General features: G+C 34.1%; 3 protein-coding genes across 4 annotated transcripts in view; 1 reads left to right on the forward strand and 2 right to left on the reverse strand.

The window, feature by feature from the left end:
• LOC144856120 (NACHT domain- and WD repeat-containing protein 1-like) overlaps positions 1-20,167 on the forward strand; it is a 187,846-nt gene that overhangs the window by 103,791 nt on the left and 63,888 nt on the right. The window lies entirely within an intron of this gene.
• Positions 91-10,021, reverse strand: LOC144855774 (protein NEDD1-like). 2 transcript variants are annotated; one of them, XR_013614864.1, is made up of 15 exons: positions 9,925-10,021; positions 8,782-8,958; positions 8,469-8,561; positions 7,997-8,113; positions 6,316-6,456; positions 5,739-5,968; positions 5,197-5,395; positions 4,664-4,883; positions 4,380-4,478; positions 3,942-4,087; positions 3,525-3,852; positions 2,992-3,208; positions 1,856-1,922; positions 1,102-1,376; positions 91-1,053 (listed from the first exon to the last, which is right to left on the reverse strand). XR_013614864.1 is itself a non-coding variant. In XM_078713700.1 (14 exons), exons 2-14 carry the CDS (start codon positions 8,911-8,913, stop codon positions 1,272-1,274), a joined length of 2,094 nt encoding a protein of 697 aa, XP_078569826.1. In that variant the 5' UTR covers positions 8,914-8,958; positions 9,925-10,021; the 3' UTR covers positions 91-1,271. The 2 variants fall into 2 exon arrangements, 1 of the variants encoding a protein (XP_078569826.1); XM_078713700.1 differs by having other exon boundaries at positions 91-1,376.
• LOC144855506 (protein DENND6A-like) lies at positions 10,140-20,162 on the reverse strand. The gene is made up of 16 exons (XM_078713393.1): positions 19,834-20,162; positions 19,528-19,566; positions 19,307-19,349; positions 18,565-18,674; positions 18,106-18,186; positions 17,712-17,817; positions 17,419-17,558; positions 16,109-16,225; positions 15,741-15,898; positions 15,215-15,309; positions 14,379-14,447; positions 13,938-14,002; positions 13,464-13,607; positions 12,842-12,951; positions 12,578-12,755; positions 10,140-12,218 (listed from the first exon to the last, which is right to left on the reverse strand). The coding sequence occupies exons 1-16, from the start codon at positions 19,984-19,986 to the stop codon at positions 12,096-12,098; spliced, it is 1,731 nt and encodes a 576-aa protein (XP_078569519.1). The 5' UTR covers positions 19,987-20,162; the 3' UTR covers positions 10,140-12,095.

Genomic DNA, 20,167 nt, shown 5'->3' on the forward strand with positions numbered 1-20,167 from the left:
ACACGCTTATCAACATTACAGTAGTTTGTTACTTTTAGTACAAAAGTCGGACACAATACAACAAAATTCAAACACATACACAACGTACGATTTCTGTTACTTTCATTTTTATTTTTGAATCATGAAAAAGTACTGATCTTGCATAAAGAACAAGACAGACTTAAATATTTGCATAGCTAGAATGATAATTCAATCTTAATCTCCCAAATGAACAGCTATCAGGGCATGTCATGTACACTCTCTGCAAAGTCCCCGGCCCTGTAAACAACTCCTGGACATCCCCCACCAACCAATGCACATGCTGACCTAACAATGACCTCATAAACAAACAAATCAACATTAATACCCTATTTTCATTTGCACAAAAAGTTCTTTTTTTATATTTACAATATATACAAATTATTCATTTTATGCAAAAACAATACAGAATACAATTCAAAGTCAACTCTCTCAAAACCAGACAGGATACCAAGATTTCTGGAAAACCAGTATTAGTTAGTCAGCCCAAGAGTGTCCGGTATTGGGAGAGTTGACTTTTATTATTTTAAAAATAAGGATGGAAGAAATTTGGTCTTGTTTGTTTACTCAAATAAATACACTAATCTTCATTCAAATCACACCAAGTCAAGCTTAATGGTTTAAATACGTAGTCTTTCATTTTGGCACATATGGCATGTCATAACTATACTGGAGCTGAATCTAGTAAACAATTACTTGAGACAAATGTAGTAAATACGACACAATCCTTAAGAGGTGGGTAGAGAAGAATAAACGCATAATGTTATCATGGACGCAATGCTACTATAGCCTCAATTTGTAAGCAAGAGTATAAATAATTAATACATAGTGTTTCCATAAATATTCTAATTCTAATACCTTGTCTACACTATCAAACTTTATGTGACAAAAAAAATGGGATGTGCTCATATATGGTAATGATAATGTCATATCACTACCATATTTGGGAATATCACTACCATATTTGGCCACATCTAGTTTGATAGTGTAGACAGAGCTTAAGACACAAGTTATTCTGGTGTACATTATGTATTTCTATTTCAGTGAGCTCTATTTTAAAAATTTAGAGACCGGAACACAAACCAGAACAAGTCTGGAGGAAAGACAAACTAAATTTTAAAACAAGTTATAGCACCCTCTATTGTTGGCTTCATGGACCAATTATCGCTAACTTTGGTGGGCTTTGGTCGCTAACTTACCCAAGTAAATGACTAAGCCCCATGCGCGCTATGGCAGAATGGAAAGCAGTTTATTTAATAAGTGTTTTTTAACCTCTTATTTTCCTCTCTCAGTCTCTCAATTTCACTTAATAATCCCTCATTTACTGAATAGTGTTCAAGCATCTCCTTCATTTCCATCTGAAAGACAAAATAACCAAATGATGTTAATTCAAATAAAAATACCTTTTATTTGGCTTTGTTTGTTAATATGTATCTATACTGGATGACCTCTTCAGTCAAAGACTGGTCTCCCAGAGGACCCAGCTATAATCAGTGGATGTGATGTACTAGTACACCGGGGTAACCCCCTATTCATCTCAAAATATGTACTAGGTTCTTGTACATGAGCTAGATGTGTACACTGGACATATGGTTTATAGTCCTTATCTGAGAAGACTTGTTCTACCACCAGAACCATGGAGCAAGTGAGCCTTGCCGATGTTATGGCTACATAATTACGGTTCCACTGTCTTAACTGCTCGGCTACTCACTCACTTTTTAAATTCATCAAATAAATGTTAATATTAACGGTAAGAAAACAATATTTATAATTAGATTGTTACATATTACACTAATTGTTACTTTAGAATTAGCAATAAAAAATAATGTAAACATACTTTGTGAATTTGAAACTGTCGGAGCATTTCCAATTGCAGGTTACGGACGTCTCGATGAATTGAATCCCTACAAAGAAAATGACATGTAAACTAAGAACAAGAAAACAATGCAATTATAACAACAGACACATTAGAAAAACTGGTTTTTTTTTTGCTAAAATGATTCCCACCTTTTGATATTTACATAGCTGCATAAAGATAAATTATATTATTACCTCCGCCAAGGAGGTTATGTTTTCACCCCTGTATGTTTGTGTGTGTGTTTGTGTGTGTGTGTGTTTGTGTGTGTGTCTGTGAACAGCCTGGAGGCCACAGTTTTTATCCGATTCTCACCAAATTTGGCAACAATGATCTATGCCCCAAAAGCTCGGACGGGAAAAAGTCATAGGTCAAGGTCACAACTAACAAAAAACTATTTTACTGCCTAGAGACCACAGTTTTTATCCGATTCTCACCAAACTTAGCCACAATGATCAATGACACATCATATAATTGTAGTTAAATTTTGAAGGGTCAGGGTCAAAGATCAAGGTCCACAAAAAACTAAAAAAAAAAGAAATAAAAAAAAAATAATAAAAAAAAAAAAAACCTCAGTGGGACTTGAACCAGCGATCTCAACTGTGAGAGGCTGGATACATAACCATTACACCACACTGTCATCCACAACTTTGTAGTGTGCAGTTAACATATTTACACTTAGAACTAATAAAAAAAAATGTAAAAAAAATATATTCAGGGGGCATTTTATGTAGGGAATTTTACAGTAGACGGAGGTTTGTACTCTCGGAGTACCCTCTAGTTTGTTATATTTTTGTCAACACAGTCAACTCTCCCAATACCGGACATCTTTAGGCTGGCCTAATATGTCTGGTTTTCTGGAAAGTCTGGTATTCAGAAAGTGTGTCTAATGGTAAAAATTAATTTGGGACATTTTGGAACTCAAGAAAAGTCTGGTATTGGGTCCGGTTTTCAGAGAGTCCAGTATTGGGAGAGTCCGGTATTGGAAGGGTTCGGTATTGGGAGTGTCTGGTTTTGGAAGAGTTCGGTATTGGGAGTGTCTGGTTTTGGGACAGTCTCCGGTTTTCAGAGATAATGGAAGAGTTGACTGTATTTGCAAAAAAACCTATAAAATTCACCTAAATTCTTCTAATGAATCATCAATCATGTTTTTAATGAAGTCCACTTGAAACGTGTTCAAGCCAGCTGGAGGTTGGTTTGTAGAAAGGGCTGCTATAGATCCTTCAGGTACTACATCACCAGTGGGTCCACCAGAATGAGCTGAGGAAGGGGTGTAAGTAGAATTTATGGCGGGCGGAACTTGCGGATCGGAAGGTAACCTTGTTGAAATACCATCTGCAAGAACAAGTTATTAATTTTAAATCGAGAAGAGAAGTATGTTAAAAATGACGGTCAGATGTAAAATACGAAGTTTGACTAAAGGCTCTGTCTACACTATTAAAATGTATGTGACAAAAAAATGTGATGATGATGATGTCATATCACTACCATATTTGGGCATATCACTACCATAATTGGGCATATCAATACCATATTTGGGCATATCAATAACATATTTGAGCACATCACATTTTTTTCAAACTAGTTTGATAGTGTAGACAGAGCTTAAGAATGTGATTGCTTGGTAACACAAACTGGTCCTCAAACTTACTTTTAGAATCAACGCTATTAACTTTATTTGAAATTCCAGGAGGCCTAGGACTTGAATCTTCCAGCCTTGTGTTTTCTATCTTATTAGAGCCACTTATAATACCAGGCCTGGTAGAAGACTCCTCCGGCTCCACCCTACTTGAAGCAGCTGTCATGCTAGGCCTATCAGACGTCTTCTCCATATGTGAGTTCTCAGCAGTACTGGGAGGATTCACCCTGAACTGTGTAGTGTCTAGATCTAATGAGCCTACAGAAGACCGGCCTGGGCTTTTCCTGGCACTCCTTGGTGACAACCCTGTATTTCTGCTTCTAGGACTTAACCCTGTAGGCTGTAAAGGGAAAGATTTCAATTGTAACTGACTCTTATTAGATTCAAATCATCATCTAACAACTTTAACAATTACTAATAGCTACTTACAGTAGAAGGTCCTGAAACACCTCCACTTAATGTAACATCATTTGTGATTGGTTGTTTCACCTGATATGAGGTGGGACTAAGGCTGACAGAACCAACCGGATTGCCTCTTGTATATGGGACAGTGTCACCAAGTGGGGAAAACACACCTAGAAAAATAAAAAGTTGAATTTCATTTATTTATTTCAGTAGTAATAAAAAATACTTCTGCCCGCAACTCAAGTTATCAATTATAGGTAGAACGTAATGTGAACAAATTAAATAATAATAATGGTAGTGTTATATAGCGCCTAATACAATGTTTCTAAGCGCTTTACACACAAAAATGATCAATAAAATATCTTAAGACACTAAAAAAAGAAGAAAAGCATTTCCACCGCTTGTCTATTGAACAAAACTAATTGGTTATATTCATTCAGTGGATAGTTGTTGTACACTTACCTCCTAAGCTATCTGTTCTCGGTGTAGAAGCCTTTCCCAGTACTTCTGGCCTGGTTGAGAACCCATTAGATAATGTATCCTTGCTTGGCATTGCTGTAGCTAAATTAAAAAAATATGTAATAATAATAATAATAATGTACTACTACTTATCAATCACCTTATAATAATATTTGTCTATTGCAACAAAAATGGAAAGATTAATATGGATATCTTTATCCTTGTCTTAAAACAATCAATTGTCAGTATTCGACAAAATTACAGTTGCTTTGTCTGTCTGTCCTTACCTTCTCTAACTGGTGAGAATAAAGCATCTGTACTTTGGTCCTTATTTGTGGTGTCTGGTGGCGCTTGTCGTGTCGCTGATCCATTAAGCGAGGCTTCTTTGTTTATTTGTTTACCAGGTTTCATGCCGTTTTTTAACACACTTGTCACTTGAGGCTCACCGGCTATCAGCTTGCTTCTTGTTGAAGCAGTTGAGGGTGCTTTCACATCAGAACTATCACTCTTTGTATGAAAAACAAATTGTACAAAATTAGATTAGGTTAGATCGAAGAGAAAACAAGGATTTCAATTGAGTATAAATTCATCATTTGGATCATACGCTAAATTAGTTCACATCGTGGAAAAACAAGAATGAGCCTATCAACTCATCTATAGAAACCCCAAACACAAATAAAGAAGAATATTAACTCATCCTTTAGATCATTTGCTAAAGTAGAACACAACTGTGGGAAGATGGGTGTGAATCAACTCATGTATAGAAATCCCAAACACAAATAAACAGAATGCCACTATATAAATGTAAGTGCTGGAGTACCTTAATGTTTGTAGCTTTTGAAAAGGCTACGGTTTGTACGGAGGTCTTGTGCGCACTGAGAACCTTTATTGGTAGCGCCCCCATGCGTAGGTCATACACAAGTACTTTCCCACGTGTCGTGCCTGCTGCTAGAGTCGCTCCATCTGTGGCAAACGCCATGGACGTGAGTGGTGCATCTGCTGTGAATGTCTTGATAGTACTACAGAAATTAAACAACAAAATAGTGCTACCACCTGTGTTTTCATGCAAATAACCAAGTGTGCAAAAGAAATCTGAATATTTCTCTTAAGATCTGTCTACACTATCAAACTAGTTGTTTGACAAAAAAAGTGTGATGTGCCCAAATATGGTAGTGATATGATGTCATGATGTCATCATGTTTATGTGTTTATCTATGGCCACATTTTTTGTCACATAAAGTTTGATAGAGCTTTAGTACAGTCTCTCATCACTTAGAATAAAGAATTATAAGGCGAGGTTTAAGAACATTTTCTTGTCAAACTGGTTTGATAGTGTAGACAGAGCTTAAGAATCATGCTCACCTTTTGGCTTGTACACTGTAACATACAATTCTCTTATCAAGGCCGGCGCTTGCTAGCAGCATGTCATTCACAGGTGAGAAACTGAGGGCGGTAGCAGGTGCTCGGTGGGAATCGGTAAAAGTAGCCACACACTTGCTGGCATTGGTATCCCACAGGTTCAAAGCACCATCATCTGATACCGATGCCAATAACGATTTCTTGAAGTACGAATAGCCAACTTGTTGTATAGACTAAAGAAAAGAACATTAAACTATGAAACAATAAAATATTGTGAATTGAATATTCATTCATTAGTAAATAGTACAGGAGTTTCGTAAAAACATAGCAACACATAACAATCAACAAAACCCTTGCTGTATAGATAATATAATTATACTTGTTGTGTTAAGTTCTGTCTACACTATCAAACTAGTTTGACAACAAAAGTGTGATGTGCCCAAATATGGTAGTGATATGCCCAAATATGGTAGTGATATGACATCATAATGTCCATACATTTTTTGATAGTGTAGACATAGTTTTAGGCAGCTTTTGGTTATTTAATTCTGATTTCTTCAAAGAAAACAGTAAAACCTACCTGTGTACCTGGTGAAACGAGAGGCTTAATGGCCACACCTGACACAACATTATGCAGGTATATCTCACCATTGGCTGATCCTGAGGCAAGATAAGTGTCATTCCAGTTGAAACGAACACAGTTGACGGTGTCTTGATGACCCTTGAAAGAAAACAACGTTACTATCAACAAAAAACAATATTAATAACTGATTGTTAAATAATAACTGTAAATGTTTTGTTTAACTTCTGGAGCTCTTCAAAAGAAATAATGCTTTATTTTTGATCCATTAAATTACTTTAGCAAGAGATTTAGTTTTTTTTAGATTCTTGTGAACTTTATTCATTCATTCATAGTAATTTTTTTTTGTCATAATAATGATAACCATAATAAAATACAAAAAAAAAAATATTAAATACAAGATATATACAGTGATTATTTACAATAATGATAATAATAAATATAGAGAGTGATTTAGCAATTATTCTCAATATTATATAAATCAATAATTAAAATAAAAGTATATAGCATGGTATAAACGTATATCTTGTGTACACCAGCAGTGAAGTCAACTGATACTAAGTATCCGTCAATGACGCCACGTGTCTTCAGAAGAAGACGGCTACAAGAAATGTAAAAGTGATTATTTGAATACATTAATCTTACCCTGTATGTTTTAATACATCAACCTTACCCTGTATGTTTTAATACATGAAACTTACCCTGTATGTTATAATACACTAATCTTTCCCTGTATGTTTGAATACATGAAACTTACCCTGTATGTTTTAATACACTAATCTTACCCTGTATGTTTTAATACACTAATCTTACCCTGTATGTTTTAATACACTAATCTTACCCTGTATGTTTTAATACACTAATCTTACCCTGTATGTTTTAATACACTAATCTTACCCTGTATGTTTTAATACACTAATCTTACCCTGTATGTTTTAATACACTAATCTTACCCTGTATGTTTTAATACACTAATCTTACCCTGTATGTTTTAATACACTAATCTTACCCTGTATGTTTTAATACACTAATCTTACCCTGTATGTTTTAATACACTAATCTTACCCTGTATGTTTGAATACACTAATCTTACCCTGTATGTTTGAATACACTAATCTTACCCTGTATGTTTGAATACACTAATCTTACCCTGTATGTTTTAATACACTAATCTTACCCTGTATGTTTTAATACACTAATCTTACCCTGTATGTTTTAATACACTAATCTTACCCTGTATGTTTTAATACACTAATCTTACCCTGTATGTTTTAATACACTAATCTTACCCTGTATGTTTTAATACACTAATCTTACCCTGTATGTTTTAATACACTAATCTTACCCTGTATGTTTTAATACACTAATCTTACCCTGTATGTTTTAATACACTAATCTTACCCTGTATGTTTTAATACACTAATCTTACCCTGTATGTTTGAATACACTAATCTTACCCTGTATGTTTTAATACACTAATCTTACCCTGTATGTTTTAATACACTAATCTTACCCTGTATGTTTTAATACACTAATCTTACCCTGTATGTTTTAATACATGAATCTTACCCTGTATGTTTGAATACATTAATCTTACCCTGTATGTTTGAATACATGAATCTTACCCTGTATGTTTGAATACATTAATCTTACCCTGTATGTTTGAATACATTAATCTTACCCTGTATGTTTTCTTCAATTTGCATGACTTTGTGTCCCATACTTGAACAAGTTGGTTCTTGCCAGCACTGGCTAGATATCGTGAGTTACTGTTTAATGTTACACACGTTGGTTTGGACTGAAAATAAACAAACAATTAATGGATTGACACCAAATATGACACATTTACAAGTGAAGGCCTCATACTGTCACCCTCATTAAACAAAGTTTTATTACCACTTGAGCCATTTTTTTATCCTAATCTACACCAGGTTTCAGACTGGCAATTTCACACCTCAGTACCTATAGTGTAAGCTACTCGTTGGGTGATAAGTAAATTAAATGTTGTCATCCAGGTAAGCAAAGGAACAAATATAGTGCAACCCCTCTACTTTATTTCCAGTACTGTGTTGTTTTTAAAGCGGTTAACGGACAAAACCACCGTATGCCCGCAAAATATAAATATCCTAGAAATCATGAATGAGAGAACTTACATTTTCTGCTACTTGGATGACAGGACTCGCTTTGGTTTTAACAAAACTTAAAACCACTTTATCAGTACATGTTGAAGCACTGGCAATGAGCTGATGTAAGATAGGGTTAAGGATACATTACAATATGCAACCAAATTGTCAATTATATTATCAAGAACACAATCTTACAAGATTCGCAAGTAATAGGGCCTGCCATGCCTAAAATACGCCAGATTTGATGGCGCGATTACATTAAGATGAAGCATTGTATCTGAAGACTAAAAGAAATTAGGGGTGGGATTATACTCGGGCCATGGTATTTCAATATAAGGATATTATTATGACTCCAGCAAATGTCGGAGATACCACTGCTGTGAGGGTTATACTGGTCAGTAACCGAGAAGCTCTTCAAGTCCCATATCTTGATGTCATCTCCAGCAGTAGCTAGCTTGAAATCTTCAGCCATGTGAATTTTAAGCTGTTTTTGGTCGATGCATCAATATAAATTATTCTAAAATAGTAAAGAAAAGAGTTATAGGCCTAGAATCAAATGAAAGTATTAAAATAAACAGTAACGGCAAAAAACGGGAAAAAATCGATGATAAAAAAAAAAGTACGAATTATTATAACCCCTATAGCTAGCGGCATAACTAAGGCCGCTGGAAATACATTACATGGTTCTCGTCAGCACTTCAAAAAATTGGTGAGGGATTTTTGTCACAGTATTTTAATTAAGTGAAATAAACCTTGAATGCAATAATGCCGTAGGCAGAGAGGTAGCTAGGCATGACGATCGATCGCGAAATGTACGGCAGCCAAAAAAACCGTGGTAGACCTCGTTCTGATGCAAGGTATGGATATTGCGTGTGGATATGACAAACATGCGCTCACACGGTCCGCGACGATTTATACACACTTTATGTTGCGAAATCGTGCGATCACATACACAATGGTTTGAGCGTTCACGATCGACGGGAGGATTTCATGAAAATATAACAAAATTTGTACTTTTCCCATATTTACCCCTGTTTTTTCTTAACAAATACACAAAGATGAAAGATGAACTTTTTAGGTGCGGGGCCTAAAATCGCGAGCGGGCGCTGACGAGAACCATGTAATGTATTTCCAGCGGCCTAATCAATTTTTAAAAATTTATTTTATTTTTAAGAATAAAACTTTTTCTGCACTGTGCTATTGTTAGCCTAGCATGAACAGCACTACAGAAATCAAAACAACATTCCTATTTTCCCAGCAATTGACGTACACTACGATATGTGAGAATTCTAGGCCATTCCTACTTACTACTAGGCATAGTGCGGTACTGGCCCGCCTACACTAGCCTACCTCCTGTCAAGATTTTTAAGAAATCTAGAAGGTAGCTAGGCCTAGGACCTAAGACTATCATCGTCTGCCAAAAACTAAACAATTTATAAATATCTTGGTCTAAAATACATGGTCAACATTAATAGTACATTACCTGTCAATTAATGAACTACAATACGCTGTTAAATGATTATTTTCTATCAATTTCTGATAATGTTTTGGTCAGTTGTTGTTCAACCCGCCATTTTCATTTCACAATAGAAGGCAAACCGCTAAACAAATTCATGAACGTCGTTTTGAAAACAGCGCACAATGTGTGACGTTTTTTTTTCAATCAATTTTCAAATACAAAAATATTGAAACATATAATTCTCAGACGAAGCTCACTTTATTTTATTAAAAAACAGAAACAAAGTACATTATTTACAATATGAGTTAAAAAGCGAAATACAGTTGTGTGTATTTGCATAGAGATATTATAATATCTCTATGGTATGCAAGTAATACAGTTGCATAGACTATTTCCCGTTGTGAAAAAATAAATACGATTCGTGGTTGTTGGGGTATGATGGTATCAATGTATCAGAACAAATTTAACCCAATTCAGCATTGATCCCGAACCACAGACTCACAGTTCAATGTATTCAAATGCCAAACTTCTGATATCAAATTAAGGTACACCAAACAAATTTAGTATTGTGAAGGGGTATATAAAATAATAATGTATTTATGCAGAACACAGATAATTTCTTATAAAGCTCTATCAAACTAGTTTGATAAAAAAAGTCTGATGTGCCCATATATGGTAGTGATATGACATCATCATGTCATGACACAAGAAAACATATCTATGCAGAACACAGATAAAGCAATTTTAGACACACAAGAAATACATGTACGTTAGTATACAGTATTTTTATACATTTTTAATAGTTACTAAGAATAATTGGGTCATAAAATATAGTATTGTATTTACATTTTATAATAATAAATATGGTGTATAATTGAAAGATAATAAAATGAACACACAGCATGCATCTACACTGTGAATTACTAAATTCTCTGAAAAATAAACATCTAAACCTAAATTGAAACAAATATGTACGCTTCCAATTCAGGTGTACAGTAAGACGTACAGTGCAGCACATCAGAACATAGTCAGCCACATTGTATGTTTCTTCAGAGACTTCTACATCATTTTAATGATCTCTAAAATGTTGAGTTGTACCAGTACATTTAACATATATTAACTACAAATTAATGTGACTCAAAGAACAGAAACTAGTTACTTAACTTAACATTAATGTAATACAGTAATACATTTTTTAAGATTACTAAATATATTTGTGCCAATATCGAGAAACTACTTAATATCATATCAAATAAATAACAGATTTGTAGAATAAAAATAAACCTCACCATTATGTTTTAAAAAATACTTTTTCTTATACACTTTGGCATAATATACAAAATTGATAACACAGTATGTGATCGATTAAAAAGTGAAGAAAATATCTATATACTTAAGCTTGGTTCCCACTACAATAGGCAAATATATATTATTGTCCTAAAGATAGCTTTTATAATTCTATATTTTCCCTCTACCCTTTTAAAACAATACTGTAACTATTTAATTTACACATTATACTGTACATGATGTGATGTCATCAATAGGTGAGGAGAGGTCAGGAGACGGCAGGTAAGTTAAAACATATTGCGCAATATAAGCAGCACACTGTACACACACACAAATAAACTCATGTTTATAATGAATATTAAGAAATGACATTAATCCAAATATAAACATTCTGAAACTGACACTGTTGATTGGCTGAAAAAAGGACAGCTCATGTCACAATAATTGAATTCAATAGTACCATATGTATTAGTACCATATGTAATAGTACCATATGCAATAGTACCACACAACCTACAAACATGCTAGGTATTGTATTAAAAATGTTTATAAAATTGTTGGCAAATTACTATCACCAGTAACGTTGTGTTATTCATGTATTTTTACACAAAATACAACACTTATGTAAAATGATCTCAAAGTATACACTACACACACCAGCAATGCTTTTACTGTACAAACTTAAGCACTATAATCCTGCTGACACTATTAGATACTTAAAATAGGCAAGAGTTGAAGTCCAATAGAAATTCTGTCTTCGGCAGTATTCTCTATTCTATCCATTTGTACATAAAACGTAGGAATGGCAATGTTAGTAGGCCTCTCTACACCATACCAGCATCTTAGCTCATCCAGGCTTCAGCCTACTGTACGTTACTTAATACTGTCTGCTACTTAAGCTCATTCTGTCAGTGGTTTTTAAGTACAGTCTGAAGGTCCTCTGGCAGTGAATGTATAATGTTGTCAATTTGCCTTTTTAATTGGTTCAGTAATTCTGGCTTTACATGAATATCATGATGCAATACATTGTCCTACAAAATAAAAAAATTATATTACAGTGGAGAAAAAGAAAGAAAGTTACTGGTTACCGAATTTATAAAGCGCAAAAAGGTGCCTCAAAGCAGCGTTTCAAAACAAGTAAAAGATGAAAACAGTGCAAGCACCAAAACCATTGTATGGGGATACACCCACGTTTGTAACTAACAGAAGTGTTACAAACGCTTACATTTGATTCTGAGAGCACAGCACATTCTGTATAAAGTCCTGTCTACACTATAAAACTAGTTTGACAAACAAAGTGTGATGTGCCCAAATAATGGTAGTGATATGCTTAAATATGGTAGTGATATGACATCATCAGCACATTCTGTAAAACTATTAACAAACTTACCACTCGTTCCCTTAACTTGAGTATAAGATCAACAATCTCAACTTCGCGTTTGTCTTTTATCCAATCAACGAGGTTCGCTGAGCACACCGCTTCAAGATGGATCAGCGACAACTTTTGATTCACTTCTTTCTGACGATGATGTAACCAGCCTTCAAAATTACCCGATATGAAAAATTTCCTAAAAAAGATTGAAGAAAATAAAGTGTTTAAATAATTTACACCAAATCAACTTTTCAATTAAATCCAGAAAAGAATCAAACTTACTTATACAATCCTTCCCAGTCCCCCTTTAATCCAGAAGTCAGTTGCGGCCCAGAATGCTCTAGTGTTTTTAAAAACGCTTCAATCTCAAATTCTTTTAAACGAGGAGGACCCTGAAAAAAAAAAACACAGAATAATTATTAATATTTAAAAATTAAACTGAAGTGGTACATCATTGGTGCTCCAGGAGTGGGATAGAATTTACAGCGCCCTCTGTAATAGTTTAGCCGCATGGATCGTAAATCTTCTGGGAATAACACGTTACAACATACACTCCTACTTGAAACTACATATAAAACAAAATATTTTTTTTGTTGTTGAATTTGTTATTTATTTATAGTGAGTAACCTCTTCAGTCAAAGACTGGTCTCCCAGAGGGCCCAGTTATGATCAGTGGCTGTGAGTGACAGTGACTGTGTGTGTGTACTACTAGTACACCGGGGTAACCCCCTACTCGTCTCGAAAGACGTACTAGGTTCTTTAAAGTGAACATGAGCTAGATGATGCTGATGACTTGTTCTAGCACCAGAACCATGGAGAGAGTGAGCCTTGAACCCTTGCCGATGTTATGGCTACGTAATTAAGGTTACTAGGTTATAGATACAGCTTTTGTCTGATATCTTACCTTCCATGGTGATACATTTCGCTGTAGGGGCATCAGACTTGCTAAGTAACGCTCAAGTGGTATCATGAAGCTCTGCGTAAGCTCTAGTAGGTGGCGTCTTAGAATCGCATCCTGTACTTCAGACGGCCTCTTGGTTTGTATACCCTGAAAAAGAACCAATATACCTTTTAAAACAATGTAATGTTGTAATACATTTGTTGTGTGCTAGCTAAAGAGTTTGATTAGTAAGAAAAGAAAAGTTTCAATAAGTTGATGAGAAATGAGATGAGAAATCCAATAGAGGTACAAACTTAATTGGTGACAGTGGCTTAGGCTGCTTTTGCTTTAGGCTGCTTTCCTGGCAGCTAGTGACTATGATTTTATATTCTCCTTGCGTCGTGTTTGTTTAATTTGTTCATTTGTGTTATGTTTTGTAAAATGTATATTTTGCCTGAATAAATAATAATAATAATAATAATATCGAAATTAACCTACCTTAGCTAACTTCTTGGTAATAGTTTTGTCCTTTTGAAGGTATGGTTTATACTGTGTGTACACACCTAAGTAAAAGACAATATAAATTAAGATACAAGAAAAACTATGCTAAAAACAAATTTAATTTTGAGTTATATGTTAAGCTTTGTTCCCACTAGGACACCACGCGGGGACGTAGACGCAACGCAAGTGTGTTGACCAATGACAATCGACAGTTCGAATAATTCATCACTTGTGATTGGTCAAATCCCTTACGCTGCGTTATGTCGTTGTGTTGCGTCTCTAGTGAAAACCACGCATTAGTGAACCATATTAGTACTGTATGACTTTGACAACAATGGTTGTGCCAGACTGTGATTCGTTTACCAAATAAGGCCACCTGGTTCTGTATGTTAAATAGGGCCACCTGTGAATAGTCAAATACAAATAACGCTGACATACCTGGTTTAGACTCTAATGTCTTCATACTACTGGTCTTCTTAGGTTTTAATACTTTAGGATTACTTTTGTCTAAAATTAAGTAAATGTTTCATTCATTCACACATACTAACAATACCTTGATTCTCAAACTAAAATCAGGAAAAGGTTATTAAGTCAGAATCTTAAAGCTGTGTCTACACTATCTAACTAGTTTGACAAAAAAAAGTGTGATGTGCCCAAACATGGTAGTGATATGCTTAGATATGGTTGTGATATGACATCATCATGTCCAAATTTGGGCACACCATATTTTTTTGGTCACATAAAGTTTGATAGTGAAGACAGGGTTTAACTCTCTACAATATAAGTCATGTATGTAATTACTTAACGTTAGTACCGAGTTCAGTTGACCCATGTGTGAATACACCTTAAGCAAGAGTACAAATGTTTTGCCAGAAGACAGTCAGCGACCAGAAAGGTATCAATAATTCATCAAGTTTTAAAACTTTAATTTTCCATTTACTAGTGAGTTTATTAGGAATTAGTTTTTCCCATCAATATACTATAGTTGAATGACATAACATTATTAAAGCAAGCATATATGAGATATTAGAGTGCAAATAGGATATAAAGGTTAACGACCCATGAAATTAAATTTCCTGAACGGAGATGAAGATATTTTTATTCACTATTAATATTAAATTTCATGATGATACTAACATGAAATTGGCTCTATAAAGCGAGATATTTTGATCAAAATTTGGAATTAATAAAAGCTAAAAAATTAGACAAAATATTTTAATTTAACTTCATGAACTATCTGTAAAAGGTGCATGAACCATTGTGTGTATTATTACCTGAGCCTGCAGTGTCTCCTATCCTTATTACATGCGGCCAATGCTGAAGGGTTTTGGCAAAGAATGGGTTAGTCACACCAAGCACAACACATGGTCTGATGATGAAATACAAAAATAACACATTTTACAGCAGTTCTTGTAAGGTATGATACAGTAGAATTCCCAATTTTTTTTATTCTGGAGACACGGAACACTTTCTAATGAAACACACAAGGGGAAATGTGCTTTCACACTACAGCCAACAACCCCTATTCAGGGGACACTATTATTAAAGGAACACTTTCTAATGAAACACACAAGGGGAAATGTGCTTTCACACTACAGCCAACAACCCGTATTCAGGGGACACTATTATTAAGGGAACACTTTCTAATGAAACACACAAGGGGAAATGTGCTTTCACACTACAGCCAACAACCCCTATTCAGGGGACACTATTATTAAGGGAATATTTTGTTGGGTAGCGATGGTTTTCTCTTAATAGAGTTTTTACTGAACTTGAAAGAAAGGTCAAATGTCAACTTACGGAGCTTGTGTTCTTGTGGTGTACTCTTTAAACTCGCTGTCATGTATGGTGAAGTACGGTCGGTAGTCTTGCATAAATCGCAGAGGGTGAATCATACTGACTAACGCTTGCACCGTGTTTGAGCATTCCGTTGGTGAGGGCGCCATCACTACCAGGGGCTGTGGAAAATATCACACAAAATTACTTACTTATAAAAGTGACAACTATCAAGGAGGTAAAATAATAATAAATTCAAGTAAACATTCTAAACAACATATTCTTCTAATATGTAGTGTTTGTTCTTGTCACATCAAATCAATACAATGACATTATTAGCAAATTAGTTGAAGTAGGATTAGTAGGATTAAGAGGGATTAACTATGATTTACCTCTCCTAGTAGTATAAGCTCCCATAATAATTGTATATGCGGCAAGACAGGCTGAAGATAACGAAACAAATCCACCTCATTGATTGACGGTAAGATGGTCAAAGGTGAACCAGAAAACTATGAGAAAAAAAGAAAAACAAAATTATCAATTAATAACTTTGGAAAATGTTTTCTTTTAGTCTAGGTTCTAGGCCGAAATTCGTAAACGATAAATATTTTGGCACACATGGCATTTCATACATATAATACATGAGCTTGTACTTTTAGACAAAAATTGAAACGGCAACGCCGACTGGTAGACAATGATACAGACTTGGGGCAAGTTTAGTTTACTTTATGAACAACAATAATGAGAATGAGAACAAGTCGCTCAAACCAAGAGTCGAACCCGGAACCTTCGTTTCAGAATATATATATTATGTATTTAAGCAATAAAACCAATTGTACAATAGCCTGGAAGAATGATATGGATAGAGTCAAGCTACATCCACTAGTATGAACCTATATTGATCAATTTCATCTTAGACAATTATTTCTGACAAAATTTAACGAATAGTACAATTATCTTTATAAATAATACACTGACACTAATAAAATATTTCCAAGACAATTATTTTTGACAAAATTAAAAGACATAGTACAATATCTTATACATAATACACTGAAACTACAATAACAAATTATTTCCATTTTCCGTGATATCATCAATGTCTGAGTGGGCTGGCTGACATTTGGCAACATAATTACGCTGCTGCCGCTTGCTGTGAGTGATTAACGAAGGCTGATTCTATAGCCATGTATCTCTCATGACAATAACAGATTAGCCATTGTGCATATGAGTTAATTGATGCATGCAGCAGGCATATAATAAACATATTTTAAACTTTTTTAAAGAAGATATTAGGAATAAATGGTGTGGGTTTGAATTCATTTTTAATAACAGGCTTATTTAAACTTTATTTTGAGCAATACTGTTAAATGAATTAAAATGAATTCAAAAACAGATTTTAGAATTTTCTATTTATCTGAAAAAAGTGAAAAATAGAAATATTGCGTATTGACCATTGACAAAGAGATCAGATAAAATGTTAAGGTAATTCACTCACTGACAAGCGCACTTTATAACTATGTGCATCTTCACTAGTGACATTCGTTATCAAGACGCGTCACATTATTATGCAGCTATTGAGTCTAACAGTCATTCTGCACATGTGTTAATGTGTTTCTGAGTGTGTGTAGAATAACTATTGGACTCAACAGCTGCGTTAGTCTAGTGTTGAGTTGACAAAATACAAATGTTGATTACGTACCTCAGTTGGCTTCTTAAGACTAGATGCTGTAAGTTTATCTTGTACAGAAGGCATTCGTATATGTAAGACATTGCCTATAATTGGAAGGTGAAGAGTTTCTCCTGGGATAGGGGTTGGCCACTGGTCTATATCGTGACATGCTGGTGGTAAAAACATAAAAGATGGTATATTAACATATGATTTCATCAATAATAAATAGTTGTGTAAATAATTAGTAAATAAATAATGTACTGGAAAAAAACCAATAGTTAAACTAACATTCCAAATGGATCAAATATATATTTAAAACGTACCTGCTTCTAATGAAGGCTCTCCATGTTCAAAGTATTCTGGTGAGATTGTGTTGACCAAGTGTGAAAATAACATCATATAGGGAAGCTTACTTAAAACTACTACCGACTGAAAAAAAACAGAAACATAATGAAGGATATAAATTTATTCCTTGTTTAACTGGGTTAAAAACTCAATTGAAAACCAATTGTTTATCCTTTTGTGCCCAGAATAATAATAATAAAATCTTTATTTTAAAACATGTCTCGTTCAGACAAAAATGTGTTCTTCCACGAGGCCGTATGAAAGACATGGTGGTCACATTAATATATAAACATTTATGCTACATTTGATTTAGTTTTTAATTTTAAGGAATTCATTAAATAAAAAAAGTTTTTAATAAGAATTCTTACTAACCTTTTGAAAATAGCCTCTTCTTGATGTGTTGTCTTTAACTTGTCTAAAGTAAACATAGCCATAGAGATGGGCACAATCACTCTAGGAAAATAAATAAATAAATTAGTGTTATACTGGTTTATTGATGATAATGATGTAAAAGGCAATAATTTACAATGAAGACAATGTGACAAAGTTAAAACTTCTGTGCGTGTGAGTGATCGAGTGGAACCGTAATTACGTAGCCATAACATCGGCAAGGGTTCGAGCCTTACTCGCTGTATGGTTCTGGTGGTAGAATGAGTCTAAGGATAAGGACTATAAACCGTATGTCCGGTGTACACATCTGGCTCATGTGCACTTTAAAAACTTACATCTTTTGAGACAAGTAGGGGGTTAACCTAGTGTACTAGTTGACACACAGCCACTGATCATAAGTTACCCAGTAAAAATAAATAAATAAAAAAACTATTACATTACCTGTAAATGGAACGGTCCTTTGGTATCATACTTAGCTCTACTATGAGTAGACAACGGCCGACTCATACATCTTCTGATTCTAAAAAGAAACCTTGTATCTCCCATACAACCTATAAACATATTGAAATGTTTGATAAATGTATATAATAAAAAAAAAGCATAAACACATTTAAGTTCCCCTCCTCTAAGCGGTGAACCTTAAGTTCACTGTTGGTTGGGAAAATAAAATAATGTGATAAAAATAAAATAAAGCAAAAAAACAAAATAAAACTGAAATTAATTTCTGAGAATACATTTGCTTTCACTGTAATAATTGTTCAAAATTAGTTTAGATATAATATGTAGCACTTAAAATGTATACCTACTGTAGTACAGTATGGTTTACGTAATATCAAATCTTCTATAATAGAAGCATTTTTTAAAGGTTATACTGGCATACAGTTGTTCTAAGTGGAGTCAAAATTACAAACATCCTAGACAGCATGGACAACAACATTAATAGGTCATTGCAAACTAATGTATTCAACTTCAGTAACATTTTCATTACGTTCTATTAATAGCAGACATCAAAGTAGATGTTAGTAACTTGATATGTTTGTATATAAACTTTTAAGAATAGATATACAGTACAATAAATAATAACAAATTACCTTATATGGTATGCTTTTGACTAATTATAATAGTGAATCAATATTTTAATTTATTAAACTCATTTTTACATCCACATGTCCGTTTATTTTACCTGAATTTGAATCTGGAAACGACAGATAACAAATGTTCATTCGCTGAAAATAAGAAAGTTTAAATTAAGGCAAATCTAAGTTAATACCTAGAAATTGTTCATTTCAAGAAATCAAAACGCTATTGAAATATGATTGTTGCATGATTGCCTTTACGGTTATATTGATCTATATGCCTACTAGCCTAGTGGTATTAGTTCACAAAACTAAATAAAGTTCTTACTTCTTTCTCTGTTAGCTTGACATGACTGGGATAAACAAACTAAAAATACAAACAAAAGAAAAATATATGTTTTAATAGGCCTATACATTTATAATATTAATTACTAATAATAATTAATTAAATGTTTGGTATGCTTCCATCATAGACTGGCTGGAGACGGATAAATCAACAAAAACATAGTTCACATAAACGGTATTTTAAAACGATTGCCTGGCTAGGCCTAGTCAAATTCTAAGCATGCCATCACATTTCAACAGCGGGGGAAACTGACGTTGCCGGGTGGAATGATTACAATCGACAGCTTACCTCAAGAGCCTGGCCGAGCTCCAAATCGAATGTGACAACACATACACAATAAAGCCAATTTGAAAACTTATCCCATGGTAAAACAGCAGACGATTTAAATGTCATTTCACTTGAATTCGTCGAGATCACACGATCTCTGTCCATTGTAGCCATAGTTGACGTTAAATATATTTTTACATCATCAAAAAATGGGTTTTGACAACAGAAATCACAATCTCTTCTCTTTCCGCAGGTAACCGTTTTGGAGCTTTAAAATGTTCTACTTTTCTGAGCTATGGAACGCGGAAAGACGTTTCATGTAGAAACATGTGAGATTTGCACTTTTTAACTGGTA

This window comes from Antedon bifida, chromosome 11 (assembly GCF_963402885.1).
Source record: "Antedon bifida chromosome 11, ecAntBifi1.1, whole genome shotgun sequence".
Taxonomy (NCBI): domain Eukaryota; kingdom Metazoa; phylum Echinodermata; class Crinoidea; order Comatulida; family Antedonidae; genus Antedon; species Antedon bifida.